At 34.7% G+C, this 19,726-nt stretch overlaps 1 protein-coding gene across 2 annotated transcripts in view; it reads right to left on the reverse strand.

Moving 5' to 3' along the window:
• Positions 1 to 19,726, reverse strand: part of LOC149903323 (NFX1-type zinc finger-containing protein 1-like) — a 52,908-nt gene that overhangs the window by 3,627 nt on the left and 29,555 nt on the right. The window contains exons 9-25 of one of the 2 annotated variants that reach the window (XM_090109064.1): positions 17,942 to 18,829; positions 17,674 to 17,829; positions 16,629 to 16,776; positions 13,574 to 13,657; positions 13,127 to 13,395; positions 11,819 to 11,965; positions 10,855 to 11,029; positions 10,635 to 10,777; positions 9,873 to 10,024; positions 9,370 to 9,559; positions 8,790 to 8,915; positions 8,239 to 8,361; positions 7,266 to 7,424; positions 6,593 to 6,839; positions 5,752 to 5,914; positions 4,723 to 4,834; positions 2,573 to 2,790 (exon numbers count right to left, since the gene is read on the reverse strand). In XM_090109064.1, coding sequence (XP_089965190.1) covers positions 2,573 to 2,790; positions 4,723 to 4,834; positions 5,752 to 5,914; positions 6,593 to 6,839; positions 7,266 to 7,424; positions 8,239 to 8,361; positions 8,790 to 8,915; positions 9,370 to 9,559; positions 9,873 to 10,024; positions 10,635 to 10,777; positions 10,855 to 11,029; positions 11,819 to 11,965; positions 13,127 to 13,395; positions 13,574 to 13,657; positions 16,629 to 16,776; positions 17,674 to 17,829; positions 17,942 to 18,829 — 3,500 coding nt within the window. Of the gene's footprint in view, positions 1 to 2,572; positions 2,791 to 4,722; positions 4,835 to 5,751; positions 5,915 to 6,592; positions 6,840 to 7,261; positions 7,425 to 8,238; positions 8,362 to 8,789; positions 8,916 to 9,369; positions 9,560 to 9,872; positions 10,025 to 10,634; positions 10,778 to 10,854; positions 11,030 to 11,818; positions 11,966 to 13,126; positions 13,396 to 13,573; positions 13,658 to 16,628; positions 16,777 to 17,673; positions 17,830 to 17,941; positions 18,830 to 19,726 lie in introns of both variants that reach the window. The other variant, XM_090109063.1, reaches the window with a different exon arrangement.

Below are 19,726 nucleotides of genomic sequence, written 5' to 3' on the forward strand. Positions count from 1 at the left end.
CCTAGTAAATGGCAGAACCGATTTTGATCTAAACCATGTCTAATCATACCTATATATTATGTACATGTCATATCCTTTCGTTTGGTGCTCCATTTGGATTATTTATCCCCACTATCACCCCTAAGGTGCCCTATATGTAATAAACAGATTAACCAATTTTGATAAAACATGACTAATTGTAATTCACACGTCAATTGATATGCCGCTTGATTATATTATTTGACCACATTCGATTATTCATTCCCACTTTTACCGCTATAAATCAATAAATGGATGAACCGATTTTGATTAAATATGCCTCATCATACTTCTCACGTCAGGTCATGCCCTTTCATTTGATATGCCACTTGGGTATATTATTTGACAACTTTTATTCCCACTTTTATACCTATATCCAATAAATGGATGAACCAATTTTGATAAAATATGTCTTATTGTACTTTACACGTCATGTCTTTCATTAGATAAGTCACTTGAGTATATTTGATAAAATTTATTTATTTATTCCCACTTTTACCCCTATATCAAATAAATGGATGAACCGATTTTGATAACATTGGACTACTTAATTGTTTCTGACAGGTCGTCTTTTTTCATTTGATATATCACTTGGGTATAACAGACAGCATTCGTTTATCTCATTCCCACTTTTGCCCTACATATACCTAATTATTGGATGAACCGATTTTGATTAAATATGCCTCATTATACTTCTCACGTCAGGTCATGCCCTTTCATTTGATATGCCACTTGGGTATATTCGACAACTTTTATTCCCACTTTTATACCTACATATTATATCCAATAAATGGATGAACCAATTTTGATAAAATATTATGTCTTATTGTACTTTAAACACGTCATGTCTTTCATTAGATAAGTCACTTGAGTATATTTGATAAAATTTATTTATTTATTCCCACTTTAACCCCTATATCAAATAAATTGATGAACCAATTTTGATATAATTTGACTTGTTGTTTCTGACAGGTCGTCTTTTTTCATTTGATATATCACTTGGGTATAACAGACAACATTCGTTTTTTTCATTCCCACTTTTACCCCTCTATATAATATATGGATGAACCGATTTTGATTAAATACCTATGCCTCATTATACTTCTCACGTCAGGTCATGCCCTTTCATTTGATATGCCACTTAGGTATATTATTTTGACAACTTTTATCCAATAAATGGATGAACCAATTTTGATAAAATATGTCTTATTGTACTTTACACGTCATGTCTTTCATTAGATACGTCACTTGAGTATATTTGATAAAATTCATTTATTTATTCCCACTTTTACCCCTATATCAAATAAATGGATGAACCGATTTTGATAAAATTTGACTAATTGTTTCTGACATGTCGTCTATTTTCATTTGATATATCACTTGGGTATAACCTACATTAACAACCTACATTAACAACTAACTTGCGTTTTTTTCACCCCTATATAATATAATAAACAACTAATGTAACAAAAAAACGCATCTAATTCGTATTACCCGTTAGCGAGCTATGGTGGCACAGACAGACACGCAATACACACATAGCGGTCATAACACCCCTCTTTTTGCGTCGGGGGTTAAAAATATAATACCTACGACATAATTTCAAAGACCTTTTATATAGAAAATTTACCTAGAAGTAACCATAATGCTATTTGTGCAGGTTTTAGACTTATGAGCAAAAATCTAAATAAAGGTCCTTTGACCCCCCCTACTACCCCCTCAGCATAACCCCCCCCCCACGCTTGGGGACTTTCGATATGATCATCTGGACATGTCAAGGAATAACTTTAGCGTATAATTTACGTAATAAAGTAATTCATGTATAGAATGCCTTAGCAAATGTTCGCTGTGATTACTTAAATGGTCATAACTTTTTTATTTATGAACCGATTGACATGAAATAAACACTAAATGTTAAATGAAGTTTACCACAATATATTAGTGAAAACCGCATCTAAATCGGATAAGCCGTTTCTGAGATTAGCGTGTTCAAACATACAGACAAACAGACAAACAGACAAACCGACAAACAGACAAACAGACAAAAATTTTTTTAACAACAGTTTTGGGTTTGGGATCGATTTAGTAATAACCCCTGCTAATTTTTTTTTACACATTTTCAATGTACAGACACCACTTTTCTAGAATTTTATTATATGTATTGATTTCAATCAGTATTCTCTGGAACATTTGGCACTTATAAATATAGCATTTTTTACTAATTCCAATTGTTAGTTTTTGTATTTACTCTGTTATAATCATAGTCTAGGTATAACTCAGAGAATTATTAATTACATAATGAATTTGGGAGGAAAGAAAATAAATATTTTTATTTTCCTTGTTGACAATGCAAACAATCAATTCAAACCTTACGAACTTATACATTTCACTAAATTATGTTAATAAATTCCAATTTGGTTCCTATCGATGAGGATGTAAGCCGTGTCAATACATGGAATAATATCCTTAAAATAAATATTTTAAGGATATTTTGTTCTTATTTATTAACAGATGTGGTGCGGCGTCGTATCAAAAAAGAAAAAGGAAAACATACCTTACATCATCTTCATATTCGAATCCAGTTAAATCTCTAGGGAACGAGTCTGGCTTGCAAATCTTACAGACATTGGGGCAAGGGTTGCCACAGAGGCCGCGGCAAGGATGGCCGCATTTCATCAATTTCGGACAAGGTTCAGAGCAGGGAGGTATCGAGCAGACTTCCCCGCATAATTTCGTACATTGACCGTGTTCACATTTACGGTCACATTTTTCCTGAAGGAAATTGAAAAATGTTAAGGGTCAAGTGCATCGAATAAGTTTCAGGTGAATTTTAAAACTTCGAGATCCGTTTCCATTAATTTATATAATTTTGATAACGAAATTGTTTACGTTATGCCTTCTCCTTGGGAGACGAAAAAACACAAGCACACACACAAGCAATTCAACAAAAGCAATGCAATGCAAAATGTAAAAGTGTAATGTAAAAACAATTTAAATATTTGATTCGATGGTTTCAGAGCACTGACTTTTCAGTTAGCGCAGAAGTTATTAGCCCAATTCTACTGACGACGAAATCTAGTATCTTAGTGCCGGTATGAAACGTTTCAAGATTCACACATGTGGGAATCATTCCTACATTTTACGAATGTTTTCACGCAACCACGCAAGTGAGTAACCCAGGTAAAACTCAAACATTTACTCGTATTTATTCTATTAGACTTCTTCTAGAAGCACTTTTGAATCGTCATAACATAAATTAATATTATCATTTAGATATGCTTCATAAATAAATGGTAAATATTAATTTCTCTCTGAACTAATACATTTTTAATATTCAAGTAGGTTTGAAATTTAGCAATCTATACATATACCTATAATAAATCTGTAGAAAGGTCAATTCTGTACATTGAAAATATTGAAAAAATAAATAGCAGGGGGTGTTACTGGATCGATACCAAACCCAAATATGTGATTAAAAAAATTTTTGTCTGTCTGTCTGTCTGTCTGTATGTGAAGACATCACGTGAAAACTAACGGTTCGATTTCGATGAAACTTGGTATAATTATACCTTATTATCCTGGGTGTAAAATAGGATACTTTTTATCCTGGAAAAATACGTAGAAAAAAAACAATCTTAATTTTTCAGTTTTATCCATAGAGGTTGTTCTGTAGAACCGCGAACACACGTTGGGTATTATTATAGGCCTAGCCGTATTTGGGTCCAATAGATATTTATAAGATGTTATTGTCAGAGTTACTCAAAATGGAGAAATAAACCATCCACGCGAAGACCGACATCCGCGCGGACGGAGTCGCGGGCGGAAGCTAGTACATACTAAAATCTTGTTAAAAACGTTATTTAGCATAGTCGTTGGTTTGGATAAGGAGCTGTCTTTGATAAGGTTCGTTAGTTTTTTTAAATACACAGAAAAAATCAGGGATCCGTCGGTTTGCAACCGTCTTCTTGTAGACATTAAAAGGAAAATGCAAATTCTGTCGTCAATCGTCATTCAAAGAACGCGCTCGGCGCTAATCATTCAACAATATGCCGACAGCCGAGCTTTATATCCACTCTGTTCAAAGGGCTATGCTTAGAGTATACAGGGTGTCCCACTGTTAGTATACTAAGCTCAAAGGAGGTTATAGTTTTGCATACGCTGAGTACCTACGTAAAAAATAGTTATAAAATTCCAGACGCATTTTTTTTCAAATAGATGAATTTTTAAAACTTTATGCGTATACCCATAACAAGCAACCCGCCCAACTTTGCTACCAGCACGTGAGCTATCGTTTAAGATTATGTTTTCATAGACAAAATGCTCACATTACAGAAGCGGTATATGCCGGCTGCGCGAAGCTAGAGAATAAAACATGGATTTTCAGGAAAAATTTAGCAAAAATTTTTTTCGTAATTTGTTGTTTAAGTATTTTTTACGTGATCAGTGTATGCAAAACTACAAGTCCCTTCGCGCTTAGTATACCAATAGTGGGACACCCTGTATATTACAGGGTTATGTTACAATCCGGGAACTAGCCGAACTAGTTAGGCGTTGAGTGACGCTTGTTAAATCAACGATAACAAGCATAAAATATGAACATCATTAGATCACTAGATGTAAATAAGTTCTAAGGTGATTCTTTACATTTCACAATTAATCTTATATATAGAATACAATTAATAATTAAATGAATCCACGACATACCTTACATGGCGTACACGGCATTCCACACTTGTTCTTACACTTAGAATGTTTACATTGCACTTCGCAGGGCTTCTCGCATGGCGGGCATATTTCATTACACGGTTCCTTGCATCTATTGTAAAAAAATACTTTTTTTATAACGATTATACTTAAGAACTGTAAATTTTAATTAATAATATGAAGACATTATTAATCGGGCCGTAGTCCTCACTCCTCATGTATTTTAAGATATTTTAACTGTAACTGCACTGTTGTCTGAAATAAATAAATTATGCAAATACGAAAACAAATATTCATCTACAAATGAACGTTGTTGAAAAACAAATCAAAATTCTCTTAAATTAAACTATTTAGTATTATATTGATTATGTCAGTGCTTTGTTATTACTATTTACTACGTACAGTGAATACTTTCAAACGTATGGAGCGTTTTTATTGTATAACTAGCATTTCACCCGCAGCTTCACCCGCGTTTTCATAGAAAAACCCATAACCATTTCCCGTTCCAGTGGGATATATGAGTGCCAAATTTCATCATAATCAGTTCAGTAGTATTTACGTAAAAGAGTAAGAAACATCCATACGAGAGTACATACTCTCGAAAGTTTGTGTGTATACTTCGTCGTAGCGTGATGGTATATAGCCTATAGCCTTCCTCGATAAATGAGCTATCTAACACCGAAAGAATTTTTCAAATCGGACCAGTAGTTCCCGAGATTAGCGCGTTCAAACAAACAAACAAACAAACTCTTCAGCTTTATAATATTAGTATAGACATACACACAAACTTTTGCATTTATGATATTAGTAGGATTTTCGTGTCTGGAGGAGGAAGGGGGTTAATACAGGGGGCGTTTCAGTGGCAGCGCTCGAGATGAGACGGGAGATCGGTCCGTCTATCTCTCGTTATACCTGCGATCGCGCTCGTGAGGTTTTGGTGTGACACAAGTTTCTGAACATGTCACCCGACTAAAACGATTTTAAAAACGTTATTACGTTAAAAAAAAGAAAAAAAAAGGGTGCACGTACACGTGTCCGCAGATGCTGGGCTTGTCGCAGCGCTGGCGGCAGGGCGCGTGCAGGCGGCCCTGCCAGCACGCCGCGCACGAGCCCGCGCACGCGTGCCCGCACTCCAGCTGCGCCTCGCACGCCACCTTGCAGCACTCCATGAAGACACGTGACTCCACATTCTCTGAAATTGTGAACGACCAGCTCTGGCATAAAGGCCGTTGGGCATATTTGACCCGTTACTCGAAAGTGTGCGCAGAGAAACCGAATGTTTTGAAGTGAATCTTCTTTAGGCGCGTTGAGAGTAAAATTTCAGGGTCGCGTCATGGAGTAAGGCGATGATTTTATATCTTTAAATCTATAAACCAAAGGAGTTTCACTTCTGACACGTGTGCTCGGCACACGCTCTTTTTTATATTAAAGAATGATAGAAATTTTTTATTCTTTAAGTACCAGCTTTCCGCTCGCGGAATGGCTTTAACTGCTAGTTTGTTAGCATACATCGCTTCTATGTCTGCAGTTTATATTTATGTATTAAGGTACTAGGTACGTGGATTTTGGAAAATGATATAGTATGACATTTTTGACGACATATAATAAATATATCATGAAATATTTATTTTAGCAAAAATATCTTTTAACATAATATTATTATATGCGTGGTCAATTCAAAACATAGAAAAACACCACATCAACCTTAGCGAGGGATAGTTAGACCCGGCGCCTCGCAATAGTTTTTTTTTCTGTGAATACAATGCTTTATATTGTTTGTGCACCCCCTGGGTCAAATGTCCGAACAATATGCCCAATGACCTTTATTTTGGCTACTTTATTAGAAAACGCACATTTCTATTGCACTTACCGCCACAACGTATTCTCTGGGAAATCTTACACGGCAGTGCTATTTTATGACCACAAGGAGAATCATAAGTTTGGTCTTCCCTCAAAAAGTTGCAATTCTCTTCGTCGCATGGTTCGCAGCAGAGACGTTGGCACGGGTGCCCGCACGACATCACGCGTTGGCATTGCGCTTTGCACATGCTGGCATCGATCGTCGTTTTGCATGGTACCTTAACTTTGTGCCCACACTCCGGAATCTTCTTGACTACCTGCGCAAAGTAAGATGTCAAATCACAAAAGTGCTTCTCACTAAATTTCTAAACCGAACCGAATTGGAAGAAGGTATGAAAATTTTAGATGTAGGTAAAACATAATTTCTATTCCATTATTAAAAAAAATACATCGGAGTTTAATTATTATTGTCGACTTTTTCTGTAGTTACCATTAAGTATAAAATTTTATGATTAAAGAAAAAAATCCAATAGTTCGTAAAGTACATATTGATAAATTTGAAATCCAGAGAATCCATCATGGTTGTATAGGTACAATCTAATTAAAAAAAAATACGGTCGAATTAGACCGTAAATTACTGACATTTCAATAGAAACATTCTTCCATCACCGTCAATTTATAGATGAGCATTTATTTCCCATAAAATACCATAAAAGAAAAGAAAGGTCTTTTTGAGCACTTACTAGCTGCTCACAATCCCCACAAGGCTCGTGGCACTTCTTCTTACAGTGATGATTGCAAGGCAGTAAGCGAGCACAGTTTTTGCGACACAAAATGGTGTTAACATCAACATGGCACGGAACTTTTTGAGAATGTTTGCAATTTTGTCTTTTTTTCATAACCTGGAATATCAACAGACTTTTAAAAACGGAACAATTTAACATAGAAAAATAAAATAATAAAAACAGCAGGCAAATATACAAAAAACATAGAAATTCTATGTTTTCAGTTATTAATTCACATTAAGCAAGGGTTAAAATTAACTTGTTAAGACTAGCTGATTAATAAGATACATCATCATGAAAATAAAGCTCATATTTGTTTTCACTGCCGCGGATGCTACATTAGATGGGCACGGTGAATATTCGTATTAACGCGATGGTTGTTTCCGGGAAAATCGTTGCATCCAAAGATTTGGAATTTCGCTACGCTTAAAAACATTGGAGCAAGAAAACCTAGTATGTATAACGCAAACTACTTAAGAGAATTTAGGTGCTGTGCTAACGCAGGAATAGTGTCGCCCCCCAGTTGTCCCGTAACTCGCGCCACCGACCCACGCTTAAGTAGTTTATTAATTAGTTTAGTATATTTTTGAATAACTTAGAAAAAATATAATTTCATTTCATTTGGCTGGAACTTTAATTCATCTCCCTACACACCCTGCACTAAAAGAAAAAAACAGCGGCTTACGTACATGTATGTCAATGTTTATTCGGACATTCAAGATCTTTGGTTGCATTGTTGCAACGCATATAATTCGAGCGAAGTCATGAGCGTCATTTTTACATGGATGCCATTGTCAGAACCTTGGTCAGAACTGAGGAGCACCTTTTTCCGAATAACAAATAAACATAAATTCCTACATGATGTTTTCGGTACGAATTCCTAATTATATCTCCCATATTTTCTATGCATAATATTTTACAATGTACTTACCTCAACCTTGCAAACATCACACTTTTCATAACATTTTCTTTTACACATATGGTCTTCTTTATCCTCTTCCGAAGTAAATGAGCAATCTTTTTTATGTTTTACGCAAGGTTTCTCGCATGAATACTAAAAACAAAATATTAATTACATGATAATTACAATCTACATTAATTTAAACGATAATTCAAAATTATAGTAAGTAAGTGTGAAAATCTTAAATGAATATAAAAATAGTTTTATTGAGCAGCTCAGGATAGAAAAACCTCTCTTTACTTTCAAATTATGTTGTTTCATCAGAAGTTGATCTATTGAAAAACTTAAATCATTTTAGAAAGGTTCAGATAAAGAAAATAAAATTCCTATACTAACAGAGATTTCTCCAGCAATTTAATTAACCTACATCACATATGAATTAGCAATTTGGTGTACCAACTCTGGGTTCCAGGGTCGATAGTCGATACGATGGATAATGTGGACTTCAGCGGTCAACTAAAACCGCTGATGATGTTCCTTTCACAAAAAGAAAATATCCTAGGTGAAATAAAAAATGATACCATTTCATGTTCGGGATCGCTGTTGACATGGCACGTCCGCGCGCACGCGTGGCCGCACTCCAGCCGCGCGCTGCACTCTACAGGGCACGCCACGAACCCTATGTCCATATAACAAATCTTTTTCGCCTGAAAAAAACAGAAACATCTCTGAATATTCTCTGTCAAATTCAAACATTCCACAATCACTGTATATTAATACACAAGAAGAAATTACGATATAACGAACTTTATTTAAATTTAAAAATAAAAAATAAACCGACCACTTCTTTGTGATCTTGGATTTGAAATTCGCATTACTGTATATATAATATTTTACAAATCGAGCTCTTTCATTCGATACCCATAAGGATTCCTTTATATGGAACGAAATTAGAAAGTTACAAAAACTACATGAAATATTTTTAATATAAACACATATTTTTTTCACTAGTCCTCACAAACCTCACGGCTCACACACACAACTCATGACTAATCAAAAAGTAGTAATTGTAAAACTCGTATTGAGAGTATTGTACCTAAGCATAATTAAATTAAGTCAAATAAGAAAGGACAGTGAAAAAAAATTATTGAATGCTTTTACCTCATGGCCACAACTTGGTAAAGTCACAGTGACTATCTTGTGACAAAGAACTTTATCTGTATTTGGGTCAATGTGGCAGGGTACTTTATTAATATGGCCGCAAGGAAGTGTTTTTTCCACTTCAACTTTACAAGGTGTACATTCTTGCGCACACCAGAGAGGGCATACATGTTGTAAATCACACAATATTCTGAAACAATAAATATAACTTCCTTTTTTTTTTGAAAAATATTCAAGTTTGATTTTTTTTGAAATATGGAAGTAACACTTTTCATCTTTCATATATTTAGCATTCATGGATATCAAACAAGCCCTGAAAAACTGAACATAAACACCATTGTGAAACTGAAATATAGACACTTTTATTTTTCCCCATTTGGAAGTGCATACACATGATATAAGTAACATAATATGATATGGTTATAAAGAGTTTAAATCTATGTCATCGTTACCTGATTATGCGAAAGCGAATGATTAAGAAATAGCGAACATCGTAATATTACCTTTCACATTTTTCAATACACCGTATTTCGTCATGGTTTCGGTCATACGCATGGCATATTAACGGACAAGCGTGTGAACAAGAAAGTTTCGCATCGCACTTCAACATACAACCCCCTTCTGGTACTTTTTCGAAATCCGTAGGTGAGTCAATCTATAAAGACAAACAGAATAATCTATAAGAGCCGTTACGCTTGCACACTAGTAAATGCACAAATAATAATCCTATTTATAACATCCTACAAATTTTATAAATGGGTTTGTTAGGATGGATGTATTAGTGTATGTATGTATGTTTGTTATTCTTTTACGCAAATACTACTGAACCGATTACAATGAAATTTAGCACACATATAGAGGGTAAATTGTATTAACACATACGATAGGTTTTATCCCGGGAACCATGGGTACGGGACCTATGCGGATTTTTCTTTGAAAACACGTGCGAGGCGGTGCACGCGTTTTCAAAGAAAATATGTTAATTTCTGTCTGTGCAATAAAGAATTAATTATCTCTATCTATCTATGTCGATAAAAAGTAAGTTAAAGTACTGTCGGGTAGGCAAGTATAATATTATATAGATGTGGAAGTCGAACACACTTCGGCATGAATAGGCCCTCACCCTCACATGATGCTTCGGCGTAAAATGCTAATGTCTTCGTTGTGCGATGATTGTCGGATCCGAAAATCTAAAATTTCTTACCCTTCCTAGTCGTTTCCTCTATTTCCTAATTCAATTCCTTCGCCAACTCGTACAAAATTACCTGTGTTATATAATCAGGATGCGATTGACATCGAAGTTCCAATGTGGTGCCAATTGCACATGCATTACCGAGGGTTCCATTTATTTTTTTCCAAAGTTCGGACTGATTCTTCAACATTGACATATTTCCAAAAATATAGAGACCTTTAAAATATAAATAGTATGCATGAGCATTTTCTACTTCTAAATTGGTAAAACCAGGTAAACAATTTAACAATTACCTTCTCTAGCCCTAGACAAGGCGACACAAATTCTGTTTTCAGTTCCCAAAAAACCTATTTTGTTATCTGCGTTATTTCTCACAAGAGATAATAATATGATCTTAGATTCTTCGCCTTGATAATTGTCGACCACCGTTATTTTCACTTTTGACAGAAATGCATAATTATCGCGTTTCTGAAACAAATCATTTAAATTAAATACATCATTAAATTATACAGGTTGTTGTTGGTGTTGTTGTTTGCACGGAACCCTCGGTGTGCGAGTCCAACTCGCATTTAACCGTTTTTTTATTAGAAAGACAGTCCTTTGAATGTAAGTACCGGTACCAAGTAGGTAGTAAGTAACGATGTAGTCTATGAAACATATAGTTAACATAATTGTATTTTTTATAGGTACAGGTTACAATTTGGTATTATTTTTAAAAAAATGTGCGTGATTATTTTTGTTTATATACTTAACATTTGTAATCCTACTAATAACTCAGGTATAATGTTTACATAATATTTTTTTTCATTTAAATTTATAATTACTTTATGTGATAAGTAATCAACACTCTATAACTGAAAAAGGGAACTGTATTCTGACCTCTACTAATAGATGTAACAGATATTTTAATTTCCTGGATATCTGAGACACTGGGTAAAGTGGATGCGACAAATTTGCAGGTCACTTCTAGTTTCACTTAACCAGGTTTCGTTGTACATATTATATATTAATTAATTATGTATAGATTTCCTTAAGATTTGGGAAGATAGTTGTACAATTAAAAAAATAAAAAAAGACGTGTGGCACTCGGGGACTGCCGCGGTAAAGCATAGCATGCCTTCAAGCCACACCTCCGAGCCCGTCGGAGTGGGGAGCGTGAGGTTTTTTCGTTACGGAATTTCTCAATTCGGTCCCCGCGCTCAAGGCCCGCAATAGAAGCTATGCAATAGCTTAAAAATAACATAGTAAAAAACCTGCCTTAGTCATGTAAAACATTTGAGCGGTATATGCAGCGAGAATTGTAACATCTTCGGGTTCATATCCCTGTTGCATTATGTAGTTTGCCAATCCGAGAATAATATTTGCCTCATTTTCATTGAACTTGCTTGTACTATCCTCGGAATTCTGAAAAAGAAGGCACTAATTTAATTCAGTGTTATTAATTCATATCTGAACATTTCCTTGTCTTAAGAGTCCTCCTTGTCCTAGTCTTGGGTTGAAGTCACGGTAATGACAAAAAAAAATTACTCATCTGGCAGAATACGCTGATCACTGATCACATATACATTTATTACATACTAGCGGTCCGCCCCGGCTTCGCCCGTGGTACATATTTACGTTTTCTCTACATAAGAACCATCCTCGTACTTCAAGGAATATTATTATATTCCTTTCTATTGAAAAGAATTTCGATCATTCTTTTCTATTGAAAAGAATAATCGAAATCGGTTCAGCCATTCACACGTGATGCCGTGACAACGCGAAACGGGTGCAGACCCGCCGCCTTTTTAATTTTTATAGCTCCCGCCGCGCAGCGCGTCGAACGCGGCAACTGATACACAAAAATAATCCTTATGGCATGATTCTGTATTCACGCGCGATGACTTATAACGTATTTCATGTATAACTTTGGTGTTTCTACACCGATTTACATGATTCTTTTACTATAACCTGCCCAGGAGTATGAAGAATAATTGTGCCAAATTTAGTTAAAATCCGTCTGGTAGTTTTTGTTTCTATAACGAATATACAGACAGACAGACAGACAGACAGACAAAAATTTTACTGATTGCATTTTTGGCATCAGTAGCGATCCCTTATAACCCCTTCATAGTTTTTTTTAAATATATTTCATGTACAGAATTGGCCTCTCTACAGATTTATTATAAGTATAGATAACTTACTAATGTACTGTGTAACCCAATGTAATGTTCTCATTAAACGATTTAATAATAAACGATTTTTTATTTTTTGAAGTGTAACTTTTTTAGGCGCGTTGAGAGTAAAATGCAAGGTCGCGTCATGACAATACCGTCACGTCTTGGAGTAAGACGACGATTTTGGTATCTTTGAATCTTGCCAAAGAAGTTTCACTTTTGACACGTGCGCTCGGTACAAGCTCTTTTTTATATCGGGAGGGGAGAGATGTCAGATGTGAATTAAGTTTTAACGTGACAAAACGTGAAGCCAAGGTAAGTCTAAAAATTTTCTAAAACATTACATGAATAATGTTCGATGTCACACTTATCATCTACCTACTACAGTTGACATTTTAAAAGATTTTACCTGTTCAGGGTGTTCATGGGTGAAGAAAAACAGGTTGTGAGCAAGACCTCGAACATTGGGGAAGCACTCAACCGACGAATGGTTTTTTAAATCTGGATATATATGAGGGGATATAAGGGCGGCTATTTCCGGCCGCATCCGATGCTGTACCGAAAGACATCTGCTATGTATTTTGTTTTTTATCATCCGTTCAAATAGAGACACCTCTATATTGTAATGTCTAGCCAACTTCATGTGCGATGCCGATGGTCGTAGCTGCTTGTGATCACCTTTCAACAATAGATTACTATTATCAACTATTTTATTATTATGAAAAATTACTTTTTGTAATACAGATATCTTATACTTATTTACCGCTACTCTGCATTACAAAATCATATATTTAGAAAATTACAGCTGTTTATTAAGAGAACCTGAAATTTTATTTTAAAATATTAGATAACATACCAATGAGAATTACGTGCTGACAATTTTGTTGAAGGGATGTCACTATATGTTGTTCCAGTACTTCAGCAGCTTCTTCAACTATAACTGTACAAGGAAAACGCAAATTACAAAAGAAAGGCATGTTAAATGTGTGAAATTTGCAACAAGATGTAAGGTTTATTCAGACCTAGCTGTGCTCCGCGGTTTTACCCGCATTACTCCGCTCCTGTTGGTCTTAGCAGCGTCTTTCCAAACTATACAAGGCCAGTACGCAACGGTGTGAAACTAATCACGTATAGTTTGGAAATAACTTTTTTACAAAGTTTTTCCAATCTATACAACAGCAGTACGCAAATACTCGCGTATACTTTGTAGTGAAGTAAGTAAGAATAGCGCTCCAAAATATACAGCGCCAGTACGCATGCGGACTAATCGTGTATGTTTCGGAGTAAGCGCGGCGTCGCGTATTTACAAACTATACATAGCCAGAACGCAACCATAGGAAACTGCTCGTGTATACTTTGTAATGCTGTTTTTAAGTTTGTTATTACAAAATATACACGAAGTTTGCGTACTGATCGTGTATACTTTGTAACGCGGATGCTTGCTTCTTCGTTCCAAACTATACACGATCAGTACGCAAAATATAACTAAATATACCTACTACACCACTTACGCTTGAGCGAAATAATAAATAGGCGTAGGCAATCAAAGACTTGTAAAGCTATATCTATCTACTTTTATTCTTCTTGATTGATTCAGTAAAATATGGAATAAAAATATTATTAGGTGAGCTTAGAAAAATAAATAGGTAACAGTTATAAGGGTTACCTATGGGTTAGGTTAGGTTCGTGTTTTTTTTAACTACACAAAAATAGCCGTCGCCTCGCAACCGTCTTCTTCTGGACTTATTAGATTCTTACATTTTAGCACTATTGTCAATTGTAAGTCGTGCAGTATAGTCGGGAACGAAGACACAAGCATCCTCGATACAAAAAATATACGATCAGTACCTACGCAACATTACATACACAATACACATGCATTTTAATAATAGATTTCAAAACAGCAATACAATAATATAAGCGCGAGCAATGGAAAGACGCCGCGCTTACTCCGAAACATACACGATTAGTCCGCATGCGTACTGGCGCTGTATATTTTGGAGCGCTATTCTTACTTACTTCACTACAAAGTATACGCGAGTACTTGCGTACTGCTGTTGTATAGATTGGAAGAACTTTATGAAAAAGTTATTTCCAAACTATACGTGATTAGTTTCACACCGTTGCGTACTGGCCTTGTATAGTTTGGAAAGACGCCGCGGCGTCTTTCCATTGCTCGCGTTTATATTATTGTATTGCTGTTTTGAAATCTATTATTAAAATGCATGTGTATTGTGTATGTAATGTTGCGTACTGATCGTATATTTTTTGTATCGTGGATGCTTGTGTCTTCGTTCCCGACTATACTGCACGACACAATTGACAATAGTACTAAAATGTAAGAATCTAATAAGTCCAGAAGACGGTTGCGAGGCGACGGAGCCTCGCTTCGAGGAGCTCCTATTTTTGTGTAGTTAAAAAAAACACGAACCTAACCTAACCCATAGGTAACCCTTATATCTGTTACCTATTTTTTTTTCTAAGCTTACCTAATAATATTTTTATTCCATATTTTACTGAATCAATCAAGAAGAAAAAAAAGTAGATAGATATAGCTGTACAATTCTTTGATTGCCTATATATTTATTATTTCGCTCAAGCGTAAGTGGTGTAGTAAGTATATTTAGTTATATTTTGCCTACTGATCGTGTATAGTTTGGAACGAAGAAGCAAGCATCCGCGTTACAAAGTATACACGATCAGTACGCACAATTCGTGTATATATTGTAATAACAAACTTAAAAACAGCATTACAAAGTATACACGAGCAGTTTCCTATGGTTGCGTTCTGGCTATGTATAGTTTGGAAATACGCGTCTTAGCAAGATGATATACTTATAACCTATAGCCTCCCTCGATAAATGGGCTATCTAACACCGAAAGAATTTTTCCAATCGGACCAGTAGTTCCCGAGATTAGCTTGTCAAACAAACAAACCAAACAAAAAACTCATCAGCTTTATAATACCTATAGATTTACGTTAACATGGAAAAGCCAATTTATACAGAAAATGGCCCCTTTTTCTTCACGCCTTCTTCACTAAAATCTTCGTTAATTTCTTACAAAACTTAAGCGCAAAGGCATAATTATTATAATGAAAATAAACTCGACTACTAAATCACGTAGCCTATGTCGCTGCCACAATTCTGATGATTGCAACGACACCTTATAAAGCATAATCCGTCGAGTCGTTTGGTTTCGGAGTCAGTTAATTTGCAAACTTTGTAAAGCTCAGACCAAATGTTCTGAGTTTAGAGGTATACACTATACCTGTTAGTGAGTTTGGTTAGTAAATAAAGCATTATCCTGTTAACATTAATTTGGCAAATCCCATTATATTTATATAAAGAAACTAGCAAACCGGGCGAACTCCGTTTCGCCACCAGAGACACCTTTTCTTTGCTATAAACCTCACGGAGCCCGAGACCTTTCCAACCGTAGACAGAGAATCCAATAGACACCGGCAATGCGTGTCGCTGGTCGCAGAAAGAGATAAAAAAGAATACGTCACAATATTTAGGGTTACCGTGTGAGGGAAAATTTACCCCGCAATTTGTAAGATACAAATCTCTCAATATTATTCATATAACATAAGTGGATAATAATGAGATATCCACATTACATACTTACATGTTTATACTAATATTATAAAGAGGAAATGTTTGTAATTATGTATACACCGGCATAAGTTGCTCTTTTTCTTGTGTGAATGCGACATAAGATATCAATTTGTCTATTGGTTTCTCTGTCTACGTTTCCAACGAATGCAAAACCGTGGAAATCGGTTCGTGCATTCTGGAGTTATAGCGTCAGGAAGGAAAACCCGACTTATTTTTATATAGTAGATTATTCATATTTTAAAATGCAAGCTTTACCATGCTGCATAAATATGGTTATTTTTATTTTATTACCTATTTGAGGTGCCACCTCTCGGATTAATTTCCTCATCCTTGCCGCTCCACTCGTAGTCATACCAATAACTTTGTATCTTTTTAATAAACGAATATCTAGTATTATTCTTGACTCTTCATAAGCTGCACTGGCCGCAATTGCTTCGTCCTATTAAATAAATGACAACAATATTACGTCGACATAGGGACAGAAATAAATACCAAAGATTTTGGCCAAATTGACATTTAAAATTACCTACTGCGATACCCAAAATGCGTGTTTGAGTCAAAAATAAGCATTTGGATATCTCTTTTCCGTTTTTAAATATTACCATTTTTAGGGTTTCGAACCTCAAAAGAAATAAACGAAAGCTTTATACTTTTAGGATCACTTTGTTTTCCATATTCTGTCAGTCTGTCTTCAAGACCGTTTTTCTCAGGAAGAAGTGGAGGTATCAAGCTGAAATTTATAAGGGTTCCATGTTTTTTCTTTTGTGGTTTGCAACAGAGTTAGTTACATAAAGAAGCACGAGGCTTTTGTCTTTTGCAAATTCCATAATATGCAGATAGTCTCATCATATTGCCCATTTTATAGTAATCATATTTGTCGTAAATCTTTTTTATAAATTATAACGTTTAGAATTATGAATTATGTATAATAATATATATATATATTATATTTATTATAATCTATACTAATATCACAGACTAATATTATAAAGAGGAAAGGTTTGTATGTATGTATGTATGGTTTTCACGCATAAACTACTGAACCGATTACAATGAAATTTAGCACACAACTAACTAGTAACTTGGATTAACACATAGGATAGGTTTTATCCCGGAAATCCCACGGGAATGGGAACTATGCGGGTTTACCTTTGAAAACGCGGGCGAAGCCGCAGGCGGAAATCTAGTATGTATATAATATAAATGTAATATTATTCTGCCATTGTTCTTTACAAATTCAGTATGACACAATTTAGAGTAGGGCATTACTTCTATAACGGTCATTTCTATTTTGGTGAATACAAACTACATTAAGTGAAAAGAATAATAAACTTACCTGTATAGGTTTTATATTCTGCAACCAGTTTCGTTTAATGTTAGAAGCCCACTGAAAATAAAGCATCCAACGATTATGTAACGACATGCGCAAAGGATTCACATGTTGTACATCTACGTTTTGAACTTCATCTTGGTAAAATGTATGTTTCATGTCCTGAAAATAAACACGTTCTTTAACTTCGAAGAAGAATAATTCTTAAATGTACCTACTGCATTAAATTACTCATGTAAATCGTAAAGGATAAAATGACTAAATGTCAACACACCTCAAATGTTTCTATCCATACTTGATACTGTATAATATCCATTCTTACGTTGTCGGTTGGGTTACTTTTATATTTTTTAATCATTTTTATTAGATCTTTCCTTGCCGTGTTCAATGAAAATTCACATATATTATCCAAATTTTCGTTATCGATGTTCAAATCCTCAAAAATGTCGCAAACATCTCTTACATTAATGTCACCATCATCATCAGCTACTTTCTTGGTTAAAGATTCTAAGATTGCATCATCTGCTGTTATAGATTTTGAATAATCATACTTTATCAAGTTGCTATCAAATAACCAATTGCATAAAGTTTCATAGTGAGTTTCAATCTTATCAACTGTACTTCTAATATTTCTAATATTGTTTTGCTCTTTCAATACTTTAATGTTTAAAATTCCATTATCTATCGCCGAAATGATATTTTGTAAATGATTCAATTTAGAAACGGAAGTTTTTAGTATCCTCTTTTTATCATAATAAAGATCCCACTCCGGACACTTTGAGGCTTGTTTACGTATGTCATTTAAATTAATTTTTTTCATAGATTCCATACGCGATTGCCCGCCAATGCGCACTATCGATGTTGTTATTCGCAAAATAGCGTCTAAAAACTGGTCCAGTGCATGATTTGTGTAGCATATTATTAACAAAAAGCAATTCTTTTCAGTTTGTTTTAATTTCAGTATTCTTTCGGCTACTTTCACGCCCAAATATGTCTTTCCCGTTCCTGGTGGACCTTGAATTACGGCAAATTCATGTGTCAAAGCCAATTTAAAGGCCTCGTACTGACTCTCATTTAAACACATTTCCTCCGCAGAAGACAAAAAATTTCTATATATATCCGGCCTCAATTCTCTCAAGTACAGGGGTGGCGAGGATGATGCCTAAACAATATTATTCATAATAAAAAATTAGAAAGTTAAATACTTTGTTTGTATATATAAGAAATAAAAACAATAAAAAAATTTAAGTCAATATTTAAATAATAGTACGATACGATTATAATTCATATCAGCAAATAAAGGTCAAGGATTTTTTTTAATATTTATTATTAATTATAGCATTAAATGAAAAATATAAACTTATATTATATTTATACAACTGATCAGCCACGAAATAAGGGGAAATAAATACTCATATTATTATCAGATATCATAATAAATTATATTTTCTGACGCGTAGAATTAGTTAGTTAATACTGCGAAAAATAGTAAGTATAATTTTTAAAAGTAGTTAAGTATTACAATCTACAATAAATTACCAAACGATTTTAAAGAACTAGGTAGGTACCTATAATATATTCCGGACGTGTTGATAAATTTTAAATTGTCTACAAAACCATTCTTTATGTGACTTTATAAATCACAAATAATAATTAGTGACCAACCGAACTTTCGGTTTCGGTTTCGGCAAGTTTCGGCAAAAAAATCTAGTTTCGGTTTCGACAAAATATAGCCGAAACTATCGGCCCCGCCGAAACGCACGTGTTCGTTCTCACCGGCTGTGGCGTGGTCGCAGCTGGGTTCGCTGCCGTAAAAACCGGATTATGTGAGAACCGAAAGCTTACACCCGTACAAATAAAAACTTGCTTATTCAAACCTTATGCAATGCATAGATATGATAAGAATAAATAAAGAATAAGGATGTCATAATTTCTTACAAATAAATTTGGAATAACGTCGATGTAACTATGCTCACGCTATGCAATAGGCGCGGAGCGGCAACGTAGCAATTCATTCACAAAATTATGAAAAACATTGAAATTGTCTACGGTTAAACCT

The sequence above is a fragment of the Colias eurytheme genome, chromosome 13, assembly GCF_061535395.1.
Source record: "Colias eurytheme isolate Ceu_HAF_F1 chromosome 13, ilColEury1 Martin Lab GWU primary, whole genome shotgun sequence".
Classification (NCBI taxonomy): domain Eukaryota; kingdom Metazoa; phylum Arthropoda; class Insecta; order Lepidoptera; family Pieridae; genus Colias; species Colias eurytheme.